Source organism: Lachancea thermotolerans, assembly GCF_000142805.1.
Source record: "Lachancea thermotolerans CBS 6340 chromosome G complete sequence".
NCBI classification, from domain to species: Eukaryota; Fungi; Ascomycota; class Saccharomycetes; order Saccharomycetales; family Saccharomycetaceae; genus Lachancea; species Lachancea thermotolerans.
Genome location: NC_013083.1, coordinates 399,017 through 419,048, shown reverse-complemented (window position 1 = coordinate 419,048; position 20,032 = coordinate 399,017). Strand labels below are relative to the sequence as shown.

At 48.0% G+C, this 20,032-nt stretch overlaps 11 protein-coding genes across 11 annotated transcripts; 4 read left to right on the top strand and 7 right to left on the bottom strand.

Annotated features, from left to right (window-relative positions):
• Positions 1-6: 6 nt before the first annotated feature.
• On the bottom strand, positions 7-4,644 carry SPP41 (Spp41p; the record flags this gene model as incomplete). The annotated part of the gene is made up of 1 exon (XM_002555215.1): positions 7-4,644. The coding sequence occupies one exon, from the start codon at positions 4,642-4,644 to the stop codon at positions 7-9; it is 4,638 nt and encodes a 1,545-aa protein (XP_002555261.1).
• Positions 4,645-5,128: 484 nt separating this feature from the next.
• STP1 (Stp1p) lies at positions 5,129-6,745 on the bottom strand (the record flags this gene model as incomplete). The annotated part of the gene is made up of 1 exon (XM_002555214.1): positions 5,129-6,745. The coding sequence occupies one exon, from the start codon at positions 6,743-6,745 to the stop codon at positions 5,129-5,131; it is 1,617 nt and encodes a 538-aa protein (XP_002555260.1).
• An 802-nt stretch (positions 6,746-7,547) lies between these two features.
• YMD8 (Ymd8p) lies at positions 7,548-8,660 on the bottom strand (the record flags this gene model as incomplete). Its single annotated transcript, XM_002555213.1, has 1 exon — positions 7,548-8,660. One exon carries the CDS (start codon positions 8,658-8,660, stop codon positions 7,548-7,550), a length of 1,113 nt encoding a protein of 370 aa, XP_002555259.1.
• A 382-nt stretch (positions 8,661-9,042) lies between these two features.
• Positions 9,043-9,486, bottom strand: MRPL28 (mitochondrial 54S ribosomal protein mL40; the record flags this gene model as incomplete). The annotated part of the gene is made up of 1 exon (XM_002555212.1): positions 9,043-9,486. The coding sequence occupies one exon, from the start codon at positions 9,484-9,486 to the stop codon at positions 9,043-9,045; it is 444 nt and encodes a 147-aa protein (XP_002555258.1).
• Positions 9,487-10,085: 599 nt separating this feature from the next.
• Positions 10,086-11,240, bottom strand: LFT1 (Lft1p; the record flags this gene model as incomplete). The annotated part of the gene is made up of 1 exon (XM_002555211.1): positions 10,086-11,240. One exon carries the CDS (start codon positions 11,238-11,240, stop codon positions 10,086-10,088), a length of 1,155 nt encoding a protein of 384 aa, XP_002555257.1.
• Positions 11,241-11,397: 157 nt separating this feature from the next.
• On the top strand, positions 11,398-11,862 carry CGI121 (Cgi121p; the record flags this gene model as incomplete). Its single annotated transcript, XM_002555210.1, has 1 exon — positions 11,398-11,862. The coding sequence occupies one exon, from the start codon at positions 11,398-11,400 to the stop codon at positions 11,860-11,862; it is 465 nt and encodes a 154-aa protein (XP_002555256.1).
• Positions 11,863-11,994: 132 nt separating this feature from the next.
• On the bottom strand, positions 11,995-12,963 carry TFB3 (TFIIH/NER complex subunit TFB3; the record flags this gene model as incomplete). Its single annotated transcript, XM_002555209.1, has 1 exon — positions 11,995-12,963. One exon carries the CDS (start codon positions 12,961-12,963, stop codon positions 11,995-11,997), a length of 969 nt encoding a protein of 322 aa, XP_002555255.1.
• Positions 12,964-13,158: 195 nt separating this feature from the next.
• On the top strand, positions 13,159-14,262 carry PFA5 (palmitoyltransferase PFA5; the record flags this gene model as incomplete). Its single annotated transcript, XM_002555208.1, has 1 exon — positions 13,159-14,262. One exon carries the CDS (start codon positions 13,159-13,161, stop codon positions 14,260-14,262), a length of 1,104 nt encoding a protein of 367 aa, XP_002555254.1.
• Positions 14,263-14,276: 14 nt separating this feature from the next.
• Positions 14,277-16,577, bottom strand: AMD1 (AMP deaminase; the record flags this gene model as incomplete). Its single annotated transcript, XM_002555207.1, has 1 exon — positions 14,277-16,577. The coding sequence occupies one exon, from the start codon at positions 16,575-16,577 to the stop codon at positions 14,277-14,279; it is 2,301 nt and encodes a 766-aa protein (XP_002555253.1).
• Positions 16,578-16,833: 256 nt separating this feature from the next.
• KLTH0G04928g (KLTH0G04928p) lies at positions 16,834-19,242 on the top strand (the record flags this gene model as incomplete). The annotated part of the gene is made up of 2 exons (XM_002555206.1): positions 16,834-18,545; positions 18,726-19,242. The coding sequence occupies 2 exons, from the start codon at positions 16,834-16,836 to the stop codon at positions 19,240-19,242; spliced, it is 2,229 nt and encodes a 742-aa protein (XP_002555252.1).
• Positions 19,243-19,563: 321 nt separating this feature from the next.
• On the top strand, positions 19,564-19,803 carry KLTH0G04906g (KLTH0G04906p; the record flags this gene model as incomplete). The annotated part of the gene is made up of 1 exon (XM_002555205.1): positions 19,564-19,803. One exon carries the CDS (start codon positions 19,564-19,566, stop codon positions 19,801-19,803), a length of 240 nt encoding a protein of 79 aa, XP_002555251.1.
• Positions 19,804-20,032: the final 229 nt, after the last annotated feature.

Genomic DNA, 20,032 nt, shown 5'->3' with positions numbered 1-20,032 from the left:
TTTTATTTACTTGTTTTCAAGATTAATATATGCAGGCCTTCTCAGTATGTTAGCACCGAGGCAGCCCTTAGTCTTCGCGCGCTTGGCTCCATTTGTGTCATTCTCGTGGCCTTCTTCGCGGCCTCTCTTTCCCATTTGCATGAATATTGGATCAATAGGCTCGCCTGCATTAGGCTCGCCTGCGATTTTGGTGTTGTTCTCCCTAAAATTGTTTCCCTCGTGTAATGCATCGCTTGCAGGTACAGTAGTTTCCGCGTCTATTTTAATAGGCTTCCTCGTGGGAGCGGTAGTCCTTTTTTTAGTGGGTTTCTTGTCAGCCAAGATTAAATTCGCCTCGTCATTAATGTCTTTCTCGATTGATCGGGATACGCTCTCCTTGTTAAAGGTTGATGCAATCATATTAAGGACCTCGGCGTCGGAAACACTCGTAGTTGGTTCGGAAGAACCTTGCGCGAGCGCTTCCCCAGACTCATTCTCGACTTTCACAGCTCTTTTGGTATACTCAGTTTCACACCATTCGGATTTGGCCGTAGAGTCCTGCTCGCCGAAAAGCGCGTTCGCTCTTTTTTTCAATCGCGCCCTTAGGTCGTGGTTTTTGTTCTTTTTTGCGTTTGCTTCTCGCCATTTTCTCTTGCGTTCGTTGGTGATACACTTCTTGAGTTTCGTGAGCTCTTCGCCAGTCAGATAATCCTTCGCTCTTCTTAAGATGGAGATAGCTCTTAGAGGCTCCCCTCTTATGTTTTTGGTTGGGAGGCTGAATTCGTATTTTGTTTCGACCACGGAGGGCTGTTTAGCTGGATTGGCTCTTTTTGTTGTAGTGTCAATATTTGCAGTATTTGTTGTTTCCCGTTGACCTCCAATAGTTCGAATGTCAGAGTTTTCAGATTTGAAGAGGGGTATTGAACCAGGGGGAACCAAACCCTCTAGATTCAACACTGGAGGTGTTTTTGTATACCTCTTTTTCACCTTTGGGTACGGGATAATCAAGTCGTTTATTGCGCGTGTGAGCTCGCTCTTAATTTCAGCAGGAAGCTCGTCGTCCGGCTGGCTTAGTCCCTCTTTCGAATTCGCCCTTGGGCCATCTTCTTCTGGTGGCAACCTAACGCCTGTTTCTGTCTTGATAAGTGTAATTCCTGTCTGTGGTTTGGTCAGGTCACTTGAAACTTCCTTAGGCGCGGACCCTTGACCCTCTGATTCAGCTTTCTTGGGCTCTGCATTCTGAGATATTTCCTCAGCTTGGTTCTTTCCAACTAAGTATTTTTCATCAGAGTCGACGCTGCTTTGGCTTTTTACTGCCTCATGATCCTCATCATTTTGCCGAAGTCCAATTTTAGGAGGCGGTGACACCTGATCCTCTTTATCACTAGGTGAAGTCAAACGGCTCCCTATCGCCGCTGTAGGATCATGCTCAGATACTTCCTTTTCATCTGCCACCGCCTCGCTACTTACCTGCTTGGGCGGCGATGAAGTGGTTTCTGGCTGCATTTCACCAGTATTCGAAGAAACTTCGTTGACAGCAGGTACAGCCTTGCTGTCGTCGTTTTGCGGAATAGTAGAAGGTTCCGCAGTCTGTGAACTGTCTTTTTTACTATCGTCTTTGATGGCCTTGATGCTGCTCAAACTGAAGATCGGAATCTTTTTCAACGCCTGGTCTTTCTCTTGCATCTGCTTGATGTCATCGAAGTTTTTGAGAGAGCCATAGTTTCTGTTACCTTGTCCCCGTGCGTTGGCAAGAGTTTGGGCTATTGTCATTCTGGCTGTTCGCAACATGTTTCCTAGATGCCTACTAGCTTCTTCAGGTGTTGCTCCAGCTGCTGCCCTTGCCATTGCGGCTGCCTTGAGTGTATTAATTATTGGGAAAAGAGAAGCTGGAATGATTTTACTACCAGAAACAAAATTGGCGCCTTTACTCTTAGATCTATGTTTGCGGTCTTTCGAGGACTTTCTCAGACTCCCATCAACGTCCTCTCCTCTCTTTTTTCTTCTGGCTGTGGGTAAAACAAATGGAGGATGCTCAGGAATAGCCCATGGAGGATGGAATGAACACTTCTCGCGATGAATAATGGTTTTTTGAGTTTCTACTGTTTCGATCTCATGTTCCCTCTCGGCGGTTTTATCATCAAAAACTGCGTTCTGAAGACTGTTGAACAAGTGGTTTTGAAGGGCGCTCGACAGAAGGGGATGTGTGTTTTCCCTACTAGGTAGCTCACGGCTTCCGCCTAATGGTATCCGAGCCAAAGTGCCATCAATATCGTTGAGCCTACTTTGCAAGCCCAATGGCATTTGCTTTTTGATAAAATTGAATAGAGGTATCTTCCTGAGGGCAGAAAGAGGAATTTTCTTAGGCTTCCTCTCCTTTTTCTTCCTGTCCTTCTTTACCCTCTTTGAAGATTCAGTGTCAATTAAGGATGGCATAGACGCCCGTTTTTTCATCTCTTCTGCAGTGTATCTACGGAAGGGTTTCTTTGGTCTACCTCTTTTCGTCAGGCGCAAATCGGGAGGATATGGTGGTCCTTTTGCAACAATTATTTCCAGTTCTTTTCTCTCCGCCTCTTCTTTCTCTTGTCTCTCTTTCTTCTTGAGCTGTTTGTCCTGACGCGCTATTCGACGTTCTTCCTTCATTTTGCTGCGCTGCGCCTTGTTTCTGTCCATTCTTTGCCGCCTGGCTTTCGCCGCAGCTTCTGTTGCTGCCGCTTTGAACTTCTTCCTCCATTGCCTCTCAGAAACCTGAGGGGCGGATGTGGATTTTTTAGAGCTAGCAAGCTTCTCGGGCTTCGCTGTTAAGAGGGTTTTTGGTAAACCTTGAGTGAACCCCGGAATGCTAAAAGATCCTGCTTCTAAAGCTGCGGCTAACTCTTGATTCGAAACCCCATGCTTCTTGCTCTTGCTACTATGCTTCTTAGGCGACTGAAGTTTTGAACTCGATTTCTCTGTCGCATCTTTCTTCTTGGAAGCTTTTGCTGCCTTTTTCTTCGCTTTGGTGGACCCAATCGAGCTATCCAACAGCTGCGACAAATTAATGCCACCAAGTTGGCGATTGAAGTCGTCAACAGCAGACTGGTTCATCTGCTCCCCTGACTGCCCCTGGAAAGCTAAAGCCATAGCGTTTTGCATTATTTGATTGAGATCCAAACCCTCTGTTAAACTCACCAAGTCAACGTCAGGGTTTCTGCTGATTGAACCGCCTTCTGGTAAGGCTGTGTCCAGGACCTCATTTCCGACTTGTGTTCCGGCAGAAGCTCCAGAGGGCGGGAACGTATTCGAAGTAGAGTCTGCTCCAAAACTTTCATGCTCCTGAAGTAACTGGGAGTTATTGAGCATTGATATATCTCCTGCTCCACCCATCGCGTCGGCTGCCTCAGTCCTTTCAGTATTCTGCTGATCAGAGGCCGGCTCAACAGCCGTGTGAGGTAAAGCGCCTTGCGGCACCAGTGGTCCTTCAGGTTGTGTCAAAACTCTTGGTTGTACATCAGAAATTGAAGTATTGACAACCTGATTGACCATTTCAGCCAAAGCTCTGGAGAAGTCATCTTCGTTATAACCCTCTTTTCGCCGACTATCTCCCTTCGAAGACTTCTTCTTTTTGGATGACTCTGAGCTCTTTTTCTTAGAACTGGAGGCCGACGAATTATGAGACGGTATTCTCGTAGTCTTGTGACCATGAGTGCTTGCTACAACAGATCGATCTTCGGCTAACAGTGGTTTTTTCTGTGTGCTTTTTGTTTTGGTACTAGGTGCTGAGGTTGTGCCAGAAAGCAGCTCGCTTTCAAAAGCTCGCAGCGTGGCCTCGACAAAGGCTTGTGTTTCTGCGTCAGTTGCGTCTCCCGTCCCCGCCGTACGACGCCCACTAGCGTTGGTAGTTTCTTGGTCAGCAGGTTCGACTGCGCCTTGCTCCATAAAGCCTTTGATTACATCTTCGAAGTTCAGGATGTCATCATCGCCGCCTTGCCTCGTCAAAGAAGAACTTTTAGGAGCCTCTTTGTTCTTCTTCAGCGAGTCCTTCTTTTTCTTCGAAGACTTCTTTTTTGTGGGCTTTTTAGCGTCTTTCTTCTTGCTCTTCTTCTCCTTCGACTTGTCCTTGTGAGTATCCTTGCTCTTGCTCTTGTGCTTAACTTTCGGCTCATCATGCGATTTTGTCGGTACGCCTTGATTTTCGCCTACACTGAGCGCTTGCAAGGAATCAAGAATAGCCCTTCGCAGGGCTTCATCTTCATGGTCCAAGTTCTCATTAGCTCCATCGCCGGTGTTTAAGGATTCCTCCAACTGATCAGGATGCTGTTGTTGGCTTTCTTGCAAAAGACCCTGTTGAAGAATTTGGGCCCATTCTTCTTCTTTGCTTTGTGGCTGGTCTTTTTCTTCAGACAGTTCCTGTATTTGGTCACCGTGTAATTCCGTCGTAGCTTCAGCCGATCTCTGACTTTCAGGCTCCTCCATGCCCCCAATAGCTTGGGCCACCACAGCGGCCAAATCATCGTCTCCGAGTTCTGCATCTTGACTTCCGGTCTGTTCCGGGAGTTCGGGGATTTCGTCTAACTCATCAAGTGAGCCTTGTTCCAGCTGCGGAGCCTCAGCCTCTTCGTTGTGTGCTGCGAGTAGGTTACCCACGAGCTCGTTCAAATTCAGTTCTTCCTGGTCCTCTGACATTTGTTTACCATGCAGTCCTTAAAATCTAATATCCCAAGATGTTTTCGCACACCAGTCAGCTTGCCCGGAATCTGTCAAGCACTCCTGCTTGCCCTTGTTCAGTTCTTTTACGTGTATTACCTACCTATCTGTAGATGAGCAAAGTACTCATCTCTACCAAAAACGATTACAGATAATTTGCTACGAACGCGCCTGACATGCAGCGAATATGCAAGACTTGAAGGAATCATGGTGGTTGATTGTACTGGTTCGAACAACCGTTTCGATCCAACAAGATGTCTTGTTTGTTGTTTGCGACACCCCTGAAAGCTCTTAAATAAAACTCTAACCCTAATTACACCCTGTAAATAATTATCTTAAAACCAATAGAATAACGACAAAATCGTAACGAAATGAATTCCCGTAACAGCGTTGAGCTGCTAGTTGCAGCATGGCTGAGCCAACGGGCCGGCTTTTTGCATTGGCACGTCAGTGCACTCGTTCATCAAAGGTGGGAATCAAAAGTGTAGTTGTAAAAGTTCAAGTACTGCTGGTTCTCTCTAAAATGTCTTTCACTGAGCACAACTGCATCCATCTGTTTATTGAGTGTTTCGTTAATTTGAGAGCCTTCACTTGCAAGCCCTTCGTTATGCGACTGCACAGGGCGCTCGTAGTACATGGGGTTCATGGGGCACTGGTCAATATCCAGTGGAAACTGGAAAAAATCGTCGTGGGCATTAGGGTAAGGCATAGAGCTGGCTTGGTTGTCCTTGACGTTATGGTCGTGGAAAGACACACGTGAGGAAGCGGACGATGAAGAATTAACCGCCTCAAGGCCTGCGTCCTCGGTCGGCGATGGGTCCATCGACAAGCAGCCTTCATCCAAAGAAGTCTCTTTGACAGGCGTGACCTGGCTGAAGGGATAGCTTTGTAGGTGAGGCTGTGCAGTTCCCAGGGAGGCCTGGCTGTTGGGATAATTGAAAAAACTGTCCTGTGGTCCGTCCAGGCTCGCCACTTCGGGCTTCTTTGGTGAAACCTTGTTGTTTTTCTTTGTCTTAGAAGCGCCTTGAAAATGCTCCGAGTTTAGCATAATTTTGTTATCATTGGTGGTGAGCACGGTAGACTCAAGGGGGTTTCCATTATTCTTAGACTGGTCAATCACGATGGCAGTAGCCTCAAGCGCCTCTTTGTTGTGCATGACGCTGGGCTCAATGACGCACTGTTGGGTGGAAATGAACCTCGAGTGACCGTTTGAGGTTTTGATCATCTTCAACTTGCCCGTCTTTCTGCTGCTCTTAACTGCCACCTTGAAGCCGTCAGGAAGGCCCTTGCATTCGCCTGCCTCGACGTGGCTCTTGATCCAGTCGTCAGTTTTGTCAAACTGCTCATTGCAGTGGGCACAGCGGCCCGAAGACTTTGCTTTTTCTTGGCTTCTCACGCCCTTGGGGCAAATAAAGTGCCTAGACCTCAGGTGTGTCTTGTAGGTGTCTCTTCTGGAGAACCCGCCCGTCGTGTGGCAGCGCTGGTCTTTGGGGGCGTCCGCGTTGAAGTATGGGCAGTAGTAAGCCTTCTCGACCGCGTGTTTCTTGATGTGTCTAGTCAGGTACCCTCTTATGTAAAACTTGGCATTGCAGTAGTGGCACACAAACCTTTTCTGGTCCTTGTCCGAGCACCCGTGTTCGTCGTCCTCGGTCTTACATTCAATGCTCTCCGGGGAATTCAGCGTGGGAGCGAAGCTCGGAGGACCATTGGGTCCGGCTGCGTCGCCCGTCATCGAAGGGGCCATTAGCTGCCAGTCCAGGTGCCCTTCGGGGGTCTTGGTCATGGAAATAGGGCTTTGCAAAGTTGAGAGGTCCAACGCGCAAGGCACAATCGTCGGTGCCAGCTCGAGGCTCTTGTCCACATTATTCTGCGCCGGAAAGAGAGATCTGGACTTCTCGGGGCTGTTCTTAACCTCCTCGGCCTCGTTAATTCCCTCCTCTACGTCCTTCTTCGCATCCTTGGAGTTACCGTCACCAGCAACCACAAAATCCGCCAAATTTCGGAAGAACTCCTTGACTTTCTCCGCGATCGACACCAGGATCTTGTTTTGGCTAGGTTTTAAAAGCGAAACGTAAGGCATCTTGACAGCTTTCGCTCTTTCTCGTGCTCTTTTGATGTTATAATTACTGGAGACCTAGCTTTCGTCCTCTTATCTAGGTGGGGAGAGCTAAAATTTTCTAAAAACCCAACCTTACTTAGCTTACTCGGCACTAGTTACGATGTACAGAGACAAAGACCTAAATTTGTCTTTCTATGCGAGAGATATTTCGTTCATCGGCACACGAGCATCGGGCCTCACGTGCAAGAAAGAAGTCCGCGAGGGCCTGTGATTTGTCTCTTCAGGCTCGGATCACAGCCAGGTTCTCTGCTGGAGCGCAGCCGTAGGCTCTAATGACTCTGCTAAAGCTTTTCATTCAATTTGGGGACGACTGTGTCTTGTAAGAGAGGTTTCGCTGCGTTTGGCGAAGCGGTCGTTGCGGCGGATAAACTCCTGTCCAAAGCTTCCTCAGCCCGTAACTGCGGACCAGAAGCTCGGTGTGCAGTAAGGCCAACGTATGAGCTCTGCGTGTTTTGCGCTTTACCCGTTGCGCGCCGCAGAGGCTCTTTGACTCATGACACAATGCGCCAGTTGCCTTCTGTTTGCCATGAGTCTCAGCAGGACCCCACCTTATGATATTGTGTTCGCGGAGCACGTTTTTTAGCTGGCGAGGCAATCTGCGAGAGGAGAGACGACGGCTGTCATCGGGTTGGGAATGCAAAGCCGGCGTATAATGACCGCCCTACGGCGCCAAGTGCCGGAAATAGAGGCTCTTCGCCAGAGCAGAGAGCGCTCTCAGTATCACTGGGGTGCCCCTTCAGGAAAGTGCTCGCGGAAACTATGCTTAGACTTTCTGCAGCTCCGGGATCTGCTTGTTTGATTCTAGTTCAAATTCTTGAAGAAGAACTTCGGACGCGTCGTCACTGGACTCTTGTGAAGCACCCTTTTTCTGGCTGAACCGGTAGAAATTGTAGTAGCATACGTCAAGCAATATGACGCCCATCCCCAGCCAGTTCTGGAACCCGCTGAGGGTCTCCCTCAACACAAGCATGCTGGCAAGAATAGTGATCACCTCCTTGCATACGCCGGCCACGGACAGAGTGAGAACTTGCGCGTGCTGTAGGATACCAAATTCGCACACCACCAAGAGAAATACCAAAACTCCAGGCGTTAGCAGCAGGAAAAATCCCCGCACAAGCGAAAGGGCCGACGTGTGGTCTTCAATCTGGAGGAGAGGCGAGTGAAAGACAGCGGGGAAAGGCTTCTCCACGGCCAGCGTGGTCACTAGCAGCGCGAGGCCCATGACTGGCGTCAATTGGTGGATCGTCTCAACGGGACTCTTCTTTTTCTTTTCGCCCACGCTTGGGTCCACGTTAGCATCAACTTTCCGCAGGACTAGCTGCGTGTATACCCACCGGAGCCCCGAGAGCATGCTGCTGCCCAGCACTAGCATCACACCCAGGACTATGTGCTCGTCCGCGGGTCCGCCGCCATCGCTTCTAGGCCTGTATACCATCATGGCCACGCCTGCGAACATGACCGCGACAATGCACGCCAATCGCCAGTGAAACATCTCGGTTCTAAACAAGCACCCGAACAATAGCACAAATGCAATGCTTGATGACTTCACGATGGTGTAGATCGTCAGTGTGATAAACTTGAAGGACACGTTTGCAAGCCCGATGTCTCCCGCCGTGGCTAGTGCCGCGGGGATAATGAACTTCAGGTAGAACTTCCACCGCTGCTGCCGCGATTGCTCAACCACCTGTTCTATGCCCTTGGACTTCAGGTATACCCACGAGATGCCCCACAAAATCCATTGTTGCATCATTGTTACCAAGATGGGATACGGTACGCTCAGACCGCGCTCAGGATCGAACATCCATTTGTTGTATAAAGATAGTGCAATGGAACAGACGTACCATCCAGCAATATATCCCAGGATCGTGCGGGCCATCCTGCAACAATGAACCTATGAGCGCGCGAGAAGAGGGTGCTCTTGATTGTCTGTAAAGTGTCAAATTCTTCGGATAGTTATCTGTGTAGTAGTCGCTCGATACGTGCTCTTCTCCGGTCGAGAAGCCCGCTCCCGGCTAGGATTCGAGGCGTCTGTACTATTGGGAGCAGCAGTGCGACTGCCCTGTGCGGGCAGCCAACGAGCGCACTCGGCCGCTACGACGTTTTCCTCTTATTATACACAATGGCGAGGGATGCGATAAAATTTATGAACTAGGTGGTGACGGGTGGATAGTCGGGGACCCACCACGGTGTGTCGGACTTCCGGGTTTATTTACAGGGCGTTTTTTCCGTGATACTCGTTACTTGGGGAGGCGCGCGCCTTACTGCTCTTCCTTGGGCTTGTAGTTGTAGTACCATACCTGGTCGGGAGGAAACTCGGTGGGGACCTTCAGTTCTAAGGGAAACCGCTTTCCAGCCTCGCTCGCGTTCGCGGCTTCGAATAATTCTGGGTCGAGCTGCTCCAGCAGAGTCATGGCTTTTTCCGTGCTTTTGTACTGCAGCCTCAGCTGCTCATTGCGTTTTTCGCGCAATTCTCTCTGGTACATAGACCAGCAGTTCTGAATGGTTTGGTGCTTGATAAGATCCTCGCGCGAAAGCTTCAACATCTTGGGCTGCTTGCGGCCCGCAGACATCACGCTCAGTTGCGTGATCACTCTCTGCACAGCGGGTGACAGAGCTCCCTTGGCCTTGGTTCTCTTTCCACGCACAAACTGCAAGACGGGCTGGCTGAGTTTTCTAGAGTTATTCGACCACGGAGAAGACATATTGGCGGCGGATGTATCCTGGGTTCAATGCTCCAACTCTCACTACACTAGCGAAATCTTGTACATTGTCGAAAATTTTGACTTCATCTAGCAGCGATGCCCGATCACGTGCCAGTATGAAGGTTTGAAAGTAGTGACTTCGGTAACTTAGGGTCGTCAGTGGTTTCTAAGCAAAGCTCCGCCGCGTAGGTCCGTTTAAGTTTAAGTACAGTGTTTGCTCCAGACTTTGCGACTGGGCAGTTGTCTTTCATCTGCTGTTTGTAAGGTTCAAGTTCTAGTAACTCAGCTTGAAAGTTAAGTGACAAGTATTATATTGCACATTCCGGGCTTTAAAGCAAGCGACATGAGAGCCGATCGCAAGAAGTCCGAGGTGCCTAGTGAGCCGCCGTCATACGAAGAGGCCGTCAAGCAAGCTAGGCTGGAAGAAAAACCGGTCTCGGGAGTGAGAGCGGCGTCTGAGAATCCGGCACGATATGTGTTTAAGCCCCATGCGTCGCGAGGGCACTCTTCATTTCCCGGAAACAGAGAGCTGACGTTCGGCAAGCAGCCGTGAAGCGCAGTGTGTATGGTTTTTTTATATGTTATGCAGGTAGTTATGATTACGAATTGTCTCTTTTCTTGGGTTGCAGGGGAGCGAAAGAGAGCATAGCCTGAGCCGCGCCTGTGCCCGTGTGCTCAGGCGCTACCGGCGGTGTCACTGGTGCGTCCACAGCTTGCAGTCCTGTAGATGACTCGAAGTCCCCGAAAAGCGATTCCTCGTCGCTGGAGGCCCCCGCAGGACTAGCGCCGGTGTGCGGTGGACTTGGAGGAAGGTATGTTTGAGGGGTCTGGCTAGCGCTGACGCTAGAGGCGCTTGCTTCAGGTGTCTGCGACTCGCTCCTAGGGCGTGGCGTGGAATCTGAGGAAGCTCTCGGCGTGCTAGTAATACCAGGCTCACTAGCTGGCTTTGCGTCGCGATGATCGTCCCGCAATCTGCCTGCCTGATCCTTGCTCTTCTGCGGCCCTCCCTTCCAGAACCAGAGGATACTTGACCGCTTGTGCTTCTCCTGCTTGGGCTTTTTCTTGTGTTCTCGGGGCAGAGCGCGCGCTTCGAATTTTTGCAGCGGGTCGGCTTTAAAGACTGCTGGTGATGCAGGCGGTTTGGAGGCGGCCGCTCTCTCTCTTTCTCTCCTCCGCTCTTCGTCCCTTTTCTGTGCAATAAGCCCGCTTATTGCTGCGTAAGCTTTGCTGTATAACTGCTCATTAACAGTCTTCTGCGACCCAGTACTGGGAGAAGCACTCTTCTTGCCGGCGGATGCAACCCTTTCCTTGTTCTTGTTAGCAGAGCTCCAGGAAAAAATAGCCGAAGAGTATTCACCGCGAAGCCCTGCAAGGTTCCTGTTAGATTCCTTCCCCTGCGCCTCCTCCTCAGTAATCCATTGGTCGACTTTATCGGCCAGTTTCCTGTGAATGGCGCTCTTATCGTAGTGCTGGAAAACATCACCGGTTGTATGAGGACCCGAGAGCAGCTCGGCCAGGAGCTTTCTCCCTTTGGGTACCATATCTAGCAGCCCATACAGGTTCATGTCCTCGCCAGCTGGTTTTCTGGCGCCGGATTCCAATTGGGGCATTGCAACTCCCATCATACTTTCAAGCTCTTCCGAAGCCTTGGGCATGGGAGCGCTGAAGACGTGGGAAGCAACTTGTGGGCCCGTCGGCGGTGCCACTTTCTTCTCTTCGAGTACCTCGGTCCAAACGTCTGCCGTATCATCCATAATTCATACTCTTAAGTTGGCGTTCAGAGATTCACATATCTAGAAGGTTTTATTTGCATTGAAATTTTCTAATACTTGATTGAATTATAATTTGGCAACATACACTGGCCACACTTTGCCATCTACGTGCCAGTCAGACTGTTGCGTTAACCCAAACATGCCTTACGAATCCATACCGCAGTTCGATACGCGCGGAGTTTGTGTTTCACTCTTTCGAGACGTCAAAAACATAGAGGAGCTCCGCAGCAAGGTTGGCACAATGCCTTTCGCTGTGATCGACGCATCGTGCGTTTGCTGCCGTGAGCAGTTGTTTTCAGCGGTCTACAAAGCACTAATTGAGTGGAAGTACAACAGGCTCAGGACAAAAGCGCTACATTCAGAGTGCATCCTCTCGCTGTCGCCGACCTCCAATATCGGCGAGGCCTTCAGGCGCTTTGGTATAAAAGAAGGTACTAGAAATATCATATGCTTAGCGGTAGTTGGAAAGAATGAAACCCAAACCTCCGAGTTGTTTGATGTTGTCGATGGAGAAGAAGTCGAACTTTCAGACGAAAACCTCGGCTCCATGTTTGACCTAGAAATGATAAAGAAGGTATGTTGGCCTTTGAAAGTATTCCAGTAGTTCTATGCGAGTGTTACTAACAATAAATGCAGTGTTATAAACTAGGTGGCACTGCCGACAAACTTACCACCCCGGAGCTAGCCCAATTGCTCGTCAATGCCATCCAATTGAGAGGCTTGTAAAGCCGATGAGCTATTTGACGCTGGTCCGTAGCTCCTCTTTAATGATGCAACCTAATCCCATGAAAGCCTCGGTCAGCATCCGGTCATAAACATAATCTGCACGGAAACCTGATGCAATGTACTCTTTCTTAGTTTGCAGGCTCTTGATGAAGGGATCGTTATACTGAGACTCGGAGAGTGTGTAGCGTTTGTTGAGGTCTCTGTCTCCGTTGAAAGGAGTAAAGGGCACGGACTCTTTCTTTTTCATGAGACCATTCGAAACTGTCATATATGGATTGTTTTTTAGCACTTTATTCAGCTCTTCGAGCTTTCTTCTCGCAGAAGACTTCTTTAACTTCACAGTCTTTTTAACATGCGCTATTACATCTTCTGCGTCGTCTGCGGTGGAAAGCTGGTTTACGATCTCTTTGCGAGCCCATTCTCTGTTAGCAAGTTCTTCTTCCTCAATTTGGCGCTCCAATTGTCTCTTTTTGAGCTTCATTTCTTTCTCAAACTTCTGTCGTTGCTCAAAGTTGTCCAAATCCTGTCTGCTGCGCTTCATGTTGGCCATAATGAGCTGCTTGTTGAGGTCTTCATATGTTCGTAGCTTCTCCTCTGTATTCGCCACATCAATCCCGTTATCTAGATTGTAGACGATATCTTCGACCTCTTCCAGGTACTTATTGAAAGCCTTCAGGTCGCCCTCGAAATCGTCTAGGGTTTTATTGAATACATTGAACACCCTCTTCCTGATGTCTACTTCTTTCTCGACGTTCACGTCATCGAAGACTTGCGTTTTGAACTTGTTCTTTCTCAAAATCTTATCGCACCCCTCGTATGGGCATTGTGCAGGACCCAGGCTGAAGATTCTATCAACGCACGATTCACATATCTTGTGGTAGCACTCGGGGTTCACCAAGAATTTCATGTCTGGGGACAGATACCTATCTGTCTTACAGATAGGACACATATCCTTCTTCTCATCATCGTCCACTATCATTTTGTTAGCAAAGTTCCTATGCTTGGCTTCAGGCTGTATTCACAACGACGGGGAGACTTACTTTCGAGTTACTTGTTTGTTCATGAGCTCTGATGAATGATTATAAAGGCCTAAATTTCTAATATTTGAAATACCACGCTTTTTGCAGATTAATAAAGAGGACATCCAGACCTAGAATACAAGCTAGAAGCCTGGATGGGGTTTCTATCTACGGGCTCAGTCAGGCTGGAGGAGCACTTATGGTTCAGATGCATTACTCCCGTCGTTGTTTTAGGGCTATTGACGAATGCCACATGGTCGTTTTGTCATCAGCTATGTTATAATGCCATCTACCGCAAGTTTGGCCAGCGTTCTGTGGCAATTGGCCTAATGGTGGGTGAAGTTGTTTTGGTGCTAATATTGATTGGCATCTGGTTTCAGATGGTCTTGATAGGCCCCGGCAAGCAGCCAAAGCTATTACCTTTCAAAATCATGCCTGAAGATGAAAGTGACACAGACAGCGAGGCAAAAGAAAGTTCACAAGGTACGCAAATGTCGACCAACCCACCCCGTATCTATCAATGTGATCCACAGGGCTATCCAATATGGTGCACCGCCTGCCAAAGTATCAAAGCGAATCGCACGCATCATTCATCGACATTGGGCTACTGTATTCCGAGATTTGACCATTATTGCGTCTGGATAGGTACAGTGGTTGGGAGGAAAAACTACCGTCTATTTGTTCAGTTTGCTTTCTACTTCTGGGCGTTCGCCATATTCGTGATAGTTTCCACGGCGAGCTTTTTACCCAAGATAATAAGATCACAGCCTCACGTACCCCGCGTAAACCCGAATATACTTATCATGATGGGGCTATGCGGAATGGCCACTTTAATGGTTGGCCCTCTCTTTTTGGCGCACACTTATTACATGATGGTTAATCGCACCTCTTTGGAGATCATTGCTACAAAACGTCGGTCAAGGGCCACAAATACATGGCTCTGTTACTACAACGCTGTGGACGGGATTCGCTACGTGTTTGAGTTCAAGGCGCTGGAAGCTCAGGACTTTTGGAACAAGCGGAACATCTGGACTAATCTCAAGGAGTTTTTGGGAGACAACTATTTGATGTGGTTTATACCGTTCGGAACTAATATTAAATACTCTCATCCCCACTCTTCAGACGTTGCCGAGGTTCTAGGCCCATACCAGGAAAAATGCGGAGAACGCTTGCGGGATGAACTCCAGCATAGGATCGAAGCTGGTAATTATGTAGCTGCTTTCAAAGCATTCGGAGATAGAAGTATGGGTGAAAACTAATAGACGAAATCATTTTATTCTGTGGATTCCCCTTCCTTCACTTTGAAGCGGGCGTAGTGTTCAATAAGCTCTAGTTCCGTAGACAACGTCTCATGACGGTAGTTGATTCTAATGTCTGGTACATTGGTTTTTTCGACGTCGTTTCCGTCGATCCCCTCAGTTAAGAAGTTTTTACCAATCCAGTGTCTCTTGATTTTCGATTCCCAGCCACTCTGCAACACCGAATTACGCGCTAACTCGCACATATCGACGTTAGACAATTTGTAGATTTGAGCCGCCACGGAGTACTCTTCGATCAAAGGCTCTCTTGTATACGAGAATTGCAATGGATCGTCAGTGGACAAGGAAACATTGAGCCCTCTTTTAAAGTAGAAGGGCAACGGATTTTTGTCATAAGTCAAGAAAAGGGCATTGTTTGATAGCGGGGACATCGCAATACCAACCTGGTCCAAGTAATATAGGTACTGCACAAATGGAACTTTTCTCAACAAGATACCATGAGAAATTCCTTGAGCCAACAAGTAAGCGGAAATCAAATGTTCAGGATCGCCTGCTTCACCGCAATGAGGTCTGAGCACAAAAGTATTAAAGCCACGCTTAGCTCGCCATTGGTTGAGGGATGTCATACTTGAGTACAAGTAATACAAGTAATAGGAATATGGCGGGTTTTGGGGGGAATCCCATAGAGAAGGCTTGGGGTATTTTTGATGGAACCGGCGGTCAACCTTCGACTCATCGTCGACAGAGTCAAATCCAATGACCCTTTGCAAAAACACATGTAACTTAGGATGGGACTGCGGATTCTTTGTGACCTCAAACAAGGGTAAAAATAGATTTCTGATAATGTCGTTGAAGCTCTTTACAGTATCAGTTTTCTTGTAAATATCATACAATCTTGGGACTTGGATGAGCCATCTCACGTTGTGAGAAATGACCTTATTGTCAATTACCCATGACGCAAGCTTGTCCCACTCGTCAATTGAGCGGCCATAGATTGAAATTCTGTACTCGCAATTTTGGTATTTAGAGTTTTCTAAGTCTGACAATACCTGTCTGGTTATTTCAGCCAAGTAGGTACCATTAATATAGTTGTCAGTCTTTAAAAAAATCTCTCTCAAACGGGATTCCCCAATTGGGTTGTATTTGAGGTTGAATTTGTCAAATCTGTGGAAGGTGTCCTTGTGTGCATGCATGTCTAAGGTGTCAATTGACAAGTCATATCCGGACAAGTTTAAAGATTTGAAAACCTCATCCAAGGTTAGCACCTTGTTGTCTCTATGAATGACTTTCTCGTCGCCTGAGTGCCTCAGTTTGTATTTGATGAACCGCAGGAGATGCTTCTGGTTCATACAGGCGGAATGGTGAACGTGAGTGTCCACTTTACGGACGTTATAAAAGTCCCTGTGGGGGTTCTTTTTTGAAACCGAGTTCTCCTCATACTCGTTTAGTAAGGAATATAGATTCCAGCGCGCTTCCAAATACTGCAATCTCCTGAAAGCAAAAGACTTTGCAGGACCGTCAGAGGAGATAGTAACCATTGTATCCAGATCCTTGTAGTACTGGCGTAGCGTTGGAACCTCGGCAAGAACGTTTTGAGGGTCAGAGCTTGACACAACGGTGTAAGCATCGTCGCTGTTAGCCTGGAAGTCCCAGTCTGGATCCTCTCCTGGGATTTCAATCTTCGAGAAATCGAAAACTTCAGAGTCTGGCTTGTTTTCAACCTTTATGACGGTCTTAGTCTCCGCACTATAGGATGGTTTGGGAGGACTTGGGTATATCTTCCAGGAAGGCAAATTCTTTGGGTTCTGGTGAGGGTGCTTTTGAAGAGACAGTATCTGGTACTTGTCTCTGAGTCTACGGCAGTCTTGAACTTTGGAGTACAGGTCCACCAGCTCGGACGAGAGCACGTCTGAAAACTGCTGCTCTTCACCAAGAACCATCCCCATCTTGTAGCGAGCGGATACATGACGGTCGTTGTCCTGAGCGAATTGCAGGGATGGAGGTTCTGGAAGCGCCATTTGTGCACTGACCGACAGCCGTCTTCCCCCCTTTGGTGACTGCGAAGCCTGCTGCAAGTGGTTTAACGCCTCCCTCTTGCTATCATGTTCGTACAGCTTCTTGTCTTCAAGAAACGAAAAATTTGTGGGCTCTGCTGCGGGATCTTCTTCATCCTCTAGGCTCAACTTGTCGAGATCCAGCCTTCTAGCCTGGCCCTCGCTTTCGCCCGCGCCGCTCGATGGTTCACTGCTATTTTCGTGAGACACTTCCTTCACGAGCGACAAGTTCGACATGTCCTCTAAGCTCCGACCTAACATGACCGTTCACTTATTCTTCTTCAAATGGTAATGTCAAACTAATGGTGCTCAGGTCAGCTCAAACTCTTCACTTTAATGGGCTAGTTAGGATAGTAATACCGTTAAGTCATAGTTAAGATCTTTGAAACCCAAGATCTGCGGATTTCGTCATCCACGACAAAACTAGTTTTACACAACACAAATAATTGAATATTGTTGAACAGCTTTGGAAATTGCCCAAGACAGAGCTTCATCAGGTCAAACGGGCAGTTTGACAATGGAAGAAGACTACTTAGGCGAAAGCTTTGAACCTAAAAGCTTGAGGGTGGCCCAGCTACGAAGGGTGCTCGTGGAACACGGTGTAAGAGTTCAATCGCACCTAAAGAAAGCTGAGCTATGTGAATTGTTCGAAAAACATATCAAAGCTAAAAGAGAACAGCTGCTTCGAGAAAGGGAATCCGGCCAGGTGGTGAAGATCGAAAAGGCTACGGATTCGTCTTTCTCGCACGAAGCATCTTCCGAAAAGTCTGGGTCGCCATTTTCAGACGTAAACGACTTTCAAAACGATGAGAACGCGCGGCCTCGCAAACGTAAGATTGAGGAAGAGAGCACAGGGCGCAAAAAGAGTGGTAAGAAGTCGAAGAAAAGGGCCTCTGCAGAGCCAGCACGTGCCAAAAAGCAGGAAAGCAAGGATAATACGAGCTCTCCGTTGGTCAACAAGCTCCGCAGCAAAAGCCCCTCCAAGAAGTCTCCCTTGAAGCCACTTGCCATTGAGGCTTTTGAGTCTTCGTCCTCGTCTTCCTCGGACGCGGCTTCCAGTAGCAGCGATGACCTAGACTTCTCTTTGAGGCGCAAAGCGGCGTCGCCAGATCTTTCTAAGTTGAAGGTCAGTCCAGAATTCGCAAAGAAGCTAGCAAAGGCTTCAAGCTCACAGGGGTCAAATCGGAGCCAATCTAGTAGAGGCGCCTCTCGGGAATCCGAGATGGAAACAACGCCCCAGCGCCTTTCTGCAAGCGCCGATAAGTCAAGTGTTCGCGAGAGCAGCGAGCCGAAGGACAGGTCGTTCAAGGACTTGCCTTCTTTTGCACCGGAGGGGAAAGTAAAAGGTGAATCGAAGGAAGAAGAACCTTCAGGTGCAAGTACTCCTACGCGGGGCCCTTCCGCCCAGTCTTCTCACCAATCTAGCCCGCATTTATCCGTGCCTGATTTCAAGGAAGTCGCGGGAGATGCCGGCTCTGAAGGACCCTCATCTCCTGATAAGAAATTTTCCGCTGAAGAAGACGAGACTGTCGAATCTTCGGAGGCCGAAGAAGACGAGGAGTCCATTTCTGTTGAAAACCTATCGGAACAGCAAGATGAAAGCAATACCTCGAAGTCCAGATCATCAATAAAAACCAACATTAAGGAAGCCAAAGAAAGCGCCAAGGAATTTCTTCTTGAGAAGGCGAAAGAGCACCCCGTTCCACAACGAGCATGGCTCAGAGCTCTCGGAAAAGGCATATGGAACCTCTCCGTTTTTCTCATGGTTATGATACCTATCCTATTTGGTCTATGGTACAGGGAAGAAAGAATACAAATTGGATACTGCGGTCACGAAATAAATCTGCCGACGTTCGAGAACACAAACGACTCACCTTTGTTAATTGCTCTTGAGAACTTCCTGGATAATCACAGGCCTCAATGCCTCCCTTGTCCAGAAAATGCAATTTGCTACCCTTACATGAAAATCAAGTGCAGGCCAGACTATGTGGTTACTCAGTCAAAGTGGAGTCTGCAGGGCATATTTCCCGTCAGTGACTACTGTGCTAAGGACACTAAAAGACAGAAGCTTATTGCAGAAGTCGTAAGAAAATCTCTTGAGCTGCTCAGGACCAAAAATGCGAACGTCAAATGTGGAGAAGGAGCTAATGATTTTGAGAGCGGTATTACTGAGGAGGACCTGTACGAAATTTTCTTTGAGTCTCGAGCGCCATCCATTAGCGATGAGGAGTATGAGAACTTATGGCTACAGGTTGTTGAAGACCTGAAAAACGAGCCTGAAATTACATGGAGGCAAGTGAGTTTACATTTATTATCAACAGTGGTGCCAAGCAGCACCTCATTTACGACAGCGCATACTAACATTCACAAACAGATTCAAACCTTTGGGCCTGACACTGCAGGAGACAGCGACATTCCAGCTGAATCCCATGACCTTTCGCAACAGGAGGAGCATATTCAACCCCTCCGGAAAGACCGGCTTTTTCGCTCGACATCCAAGAAGTACATCGGCCTGAAGTGCAAGTTTGAAAAAGAAGTCCATCAAACTTACCAGAGGTTCAAGTACGTGATTTGGATAGCTTTTGCGCTCACTGTCATAATTAAGACTGTCACCTTCAAGTTGCGCAGTCATTTCAAGAGGCAACAGAGGACTGAGGCTTTGACTCAGCAGGTCGTTGCCAAGCTCCAGAAAAGTGCAAAAGAGTCCAGTGAGAGCCGCCCGCCATACATGAGCACAGTGCAGCTACGAGACGTGCTGCTCTCAGATGTTGTAGATTTAAAGCTTAAGAACAAGTTGTGGAACTCAGTCATTAAGAAATTGGAACACAACAATACTAATGTCAAATCTAGGCTTATGGAGCTTCACGGTGAAATCATGAAATGTTGGGAATGGGTTGGCCCACTTCAGGAAGAGGATCAGGACTAAGTCACCTCACCCCTCAAGCCAGATTCACTGCATGAGCAAACGGGCGACGACCCCGTGTAATGGTTCTTTGTTATGTATGAAAGCGTTTACAGACCATAACGCATCTAGTATAGTTTATGTAATATCTAGTATTCATTAACTTTTGTATTATTTGCTTTCTGCAAATCTGTCGCCTGGACAGCTGACCTCTTACCCCATCGGTTTAGGGAGGTTATTGATTGTTCTTATAAAAGGGACACCAGCCGGACTTAAAGTTGTGGAAGCGCTACTGGACTCTATTTGGCTTTGTTGCTGGTTTGGTGAGGCGCTCGTCAGATTAAAATGTCAGACGCTAGAGACTTTTTGAGGGTAACAAAGAATGCGGGGGCGAGACATGTTGTTAGTGGAGCTTTAGGGTTCGTGGTTGGAGTGTCTTTGGCTTCGTTTGTAGCTGTGAGAATAGTCGATCGCACGAGGAAGGAGCTGGAATGGACAGATAGCATGACAGAACTGACCCGGTCGGTTAGAAATCTCGAGACACACGTCAAAAATTTGGAACACGATTATGCGGGGCGAAAATGATTTCGCTTGAATGCCTTGTTGTTTTTATGAAAATCTCCGAGGGAGACTGGGAGGTCGAACTGGTGTTCCCGAGTCAGTGCTTATGGCATTCTTATGTTTATGTTTTTATAGCAAAAGGCGACTTTCGAAAATAATGATGGACATTTGATACCGAGATTGACGCAAACTGCTCACCCCGAGAAATGACCTGTAGGCCGAGAGCGTTAACTTTAGCTCCATTAAATCTGTA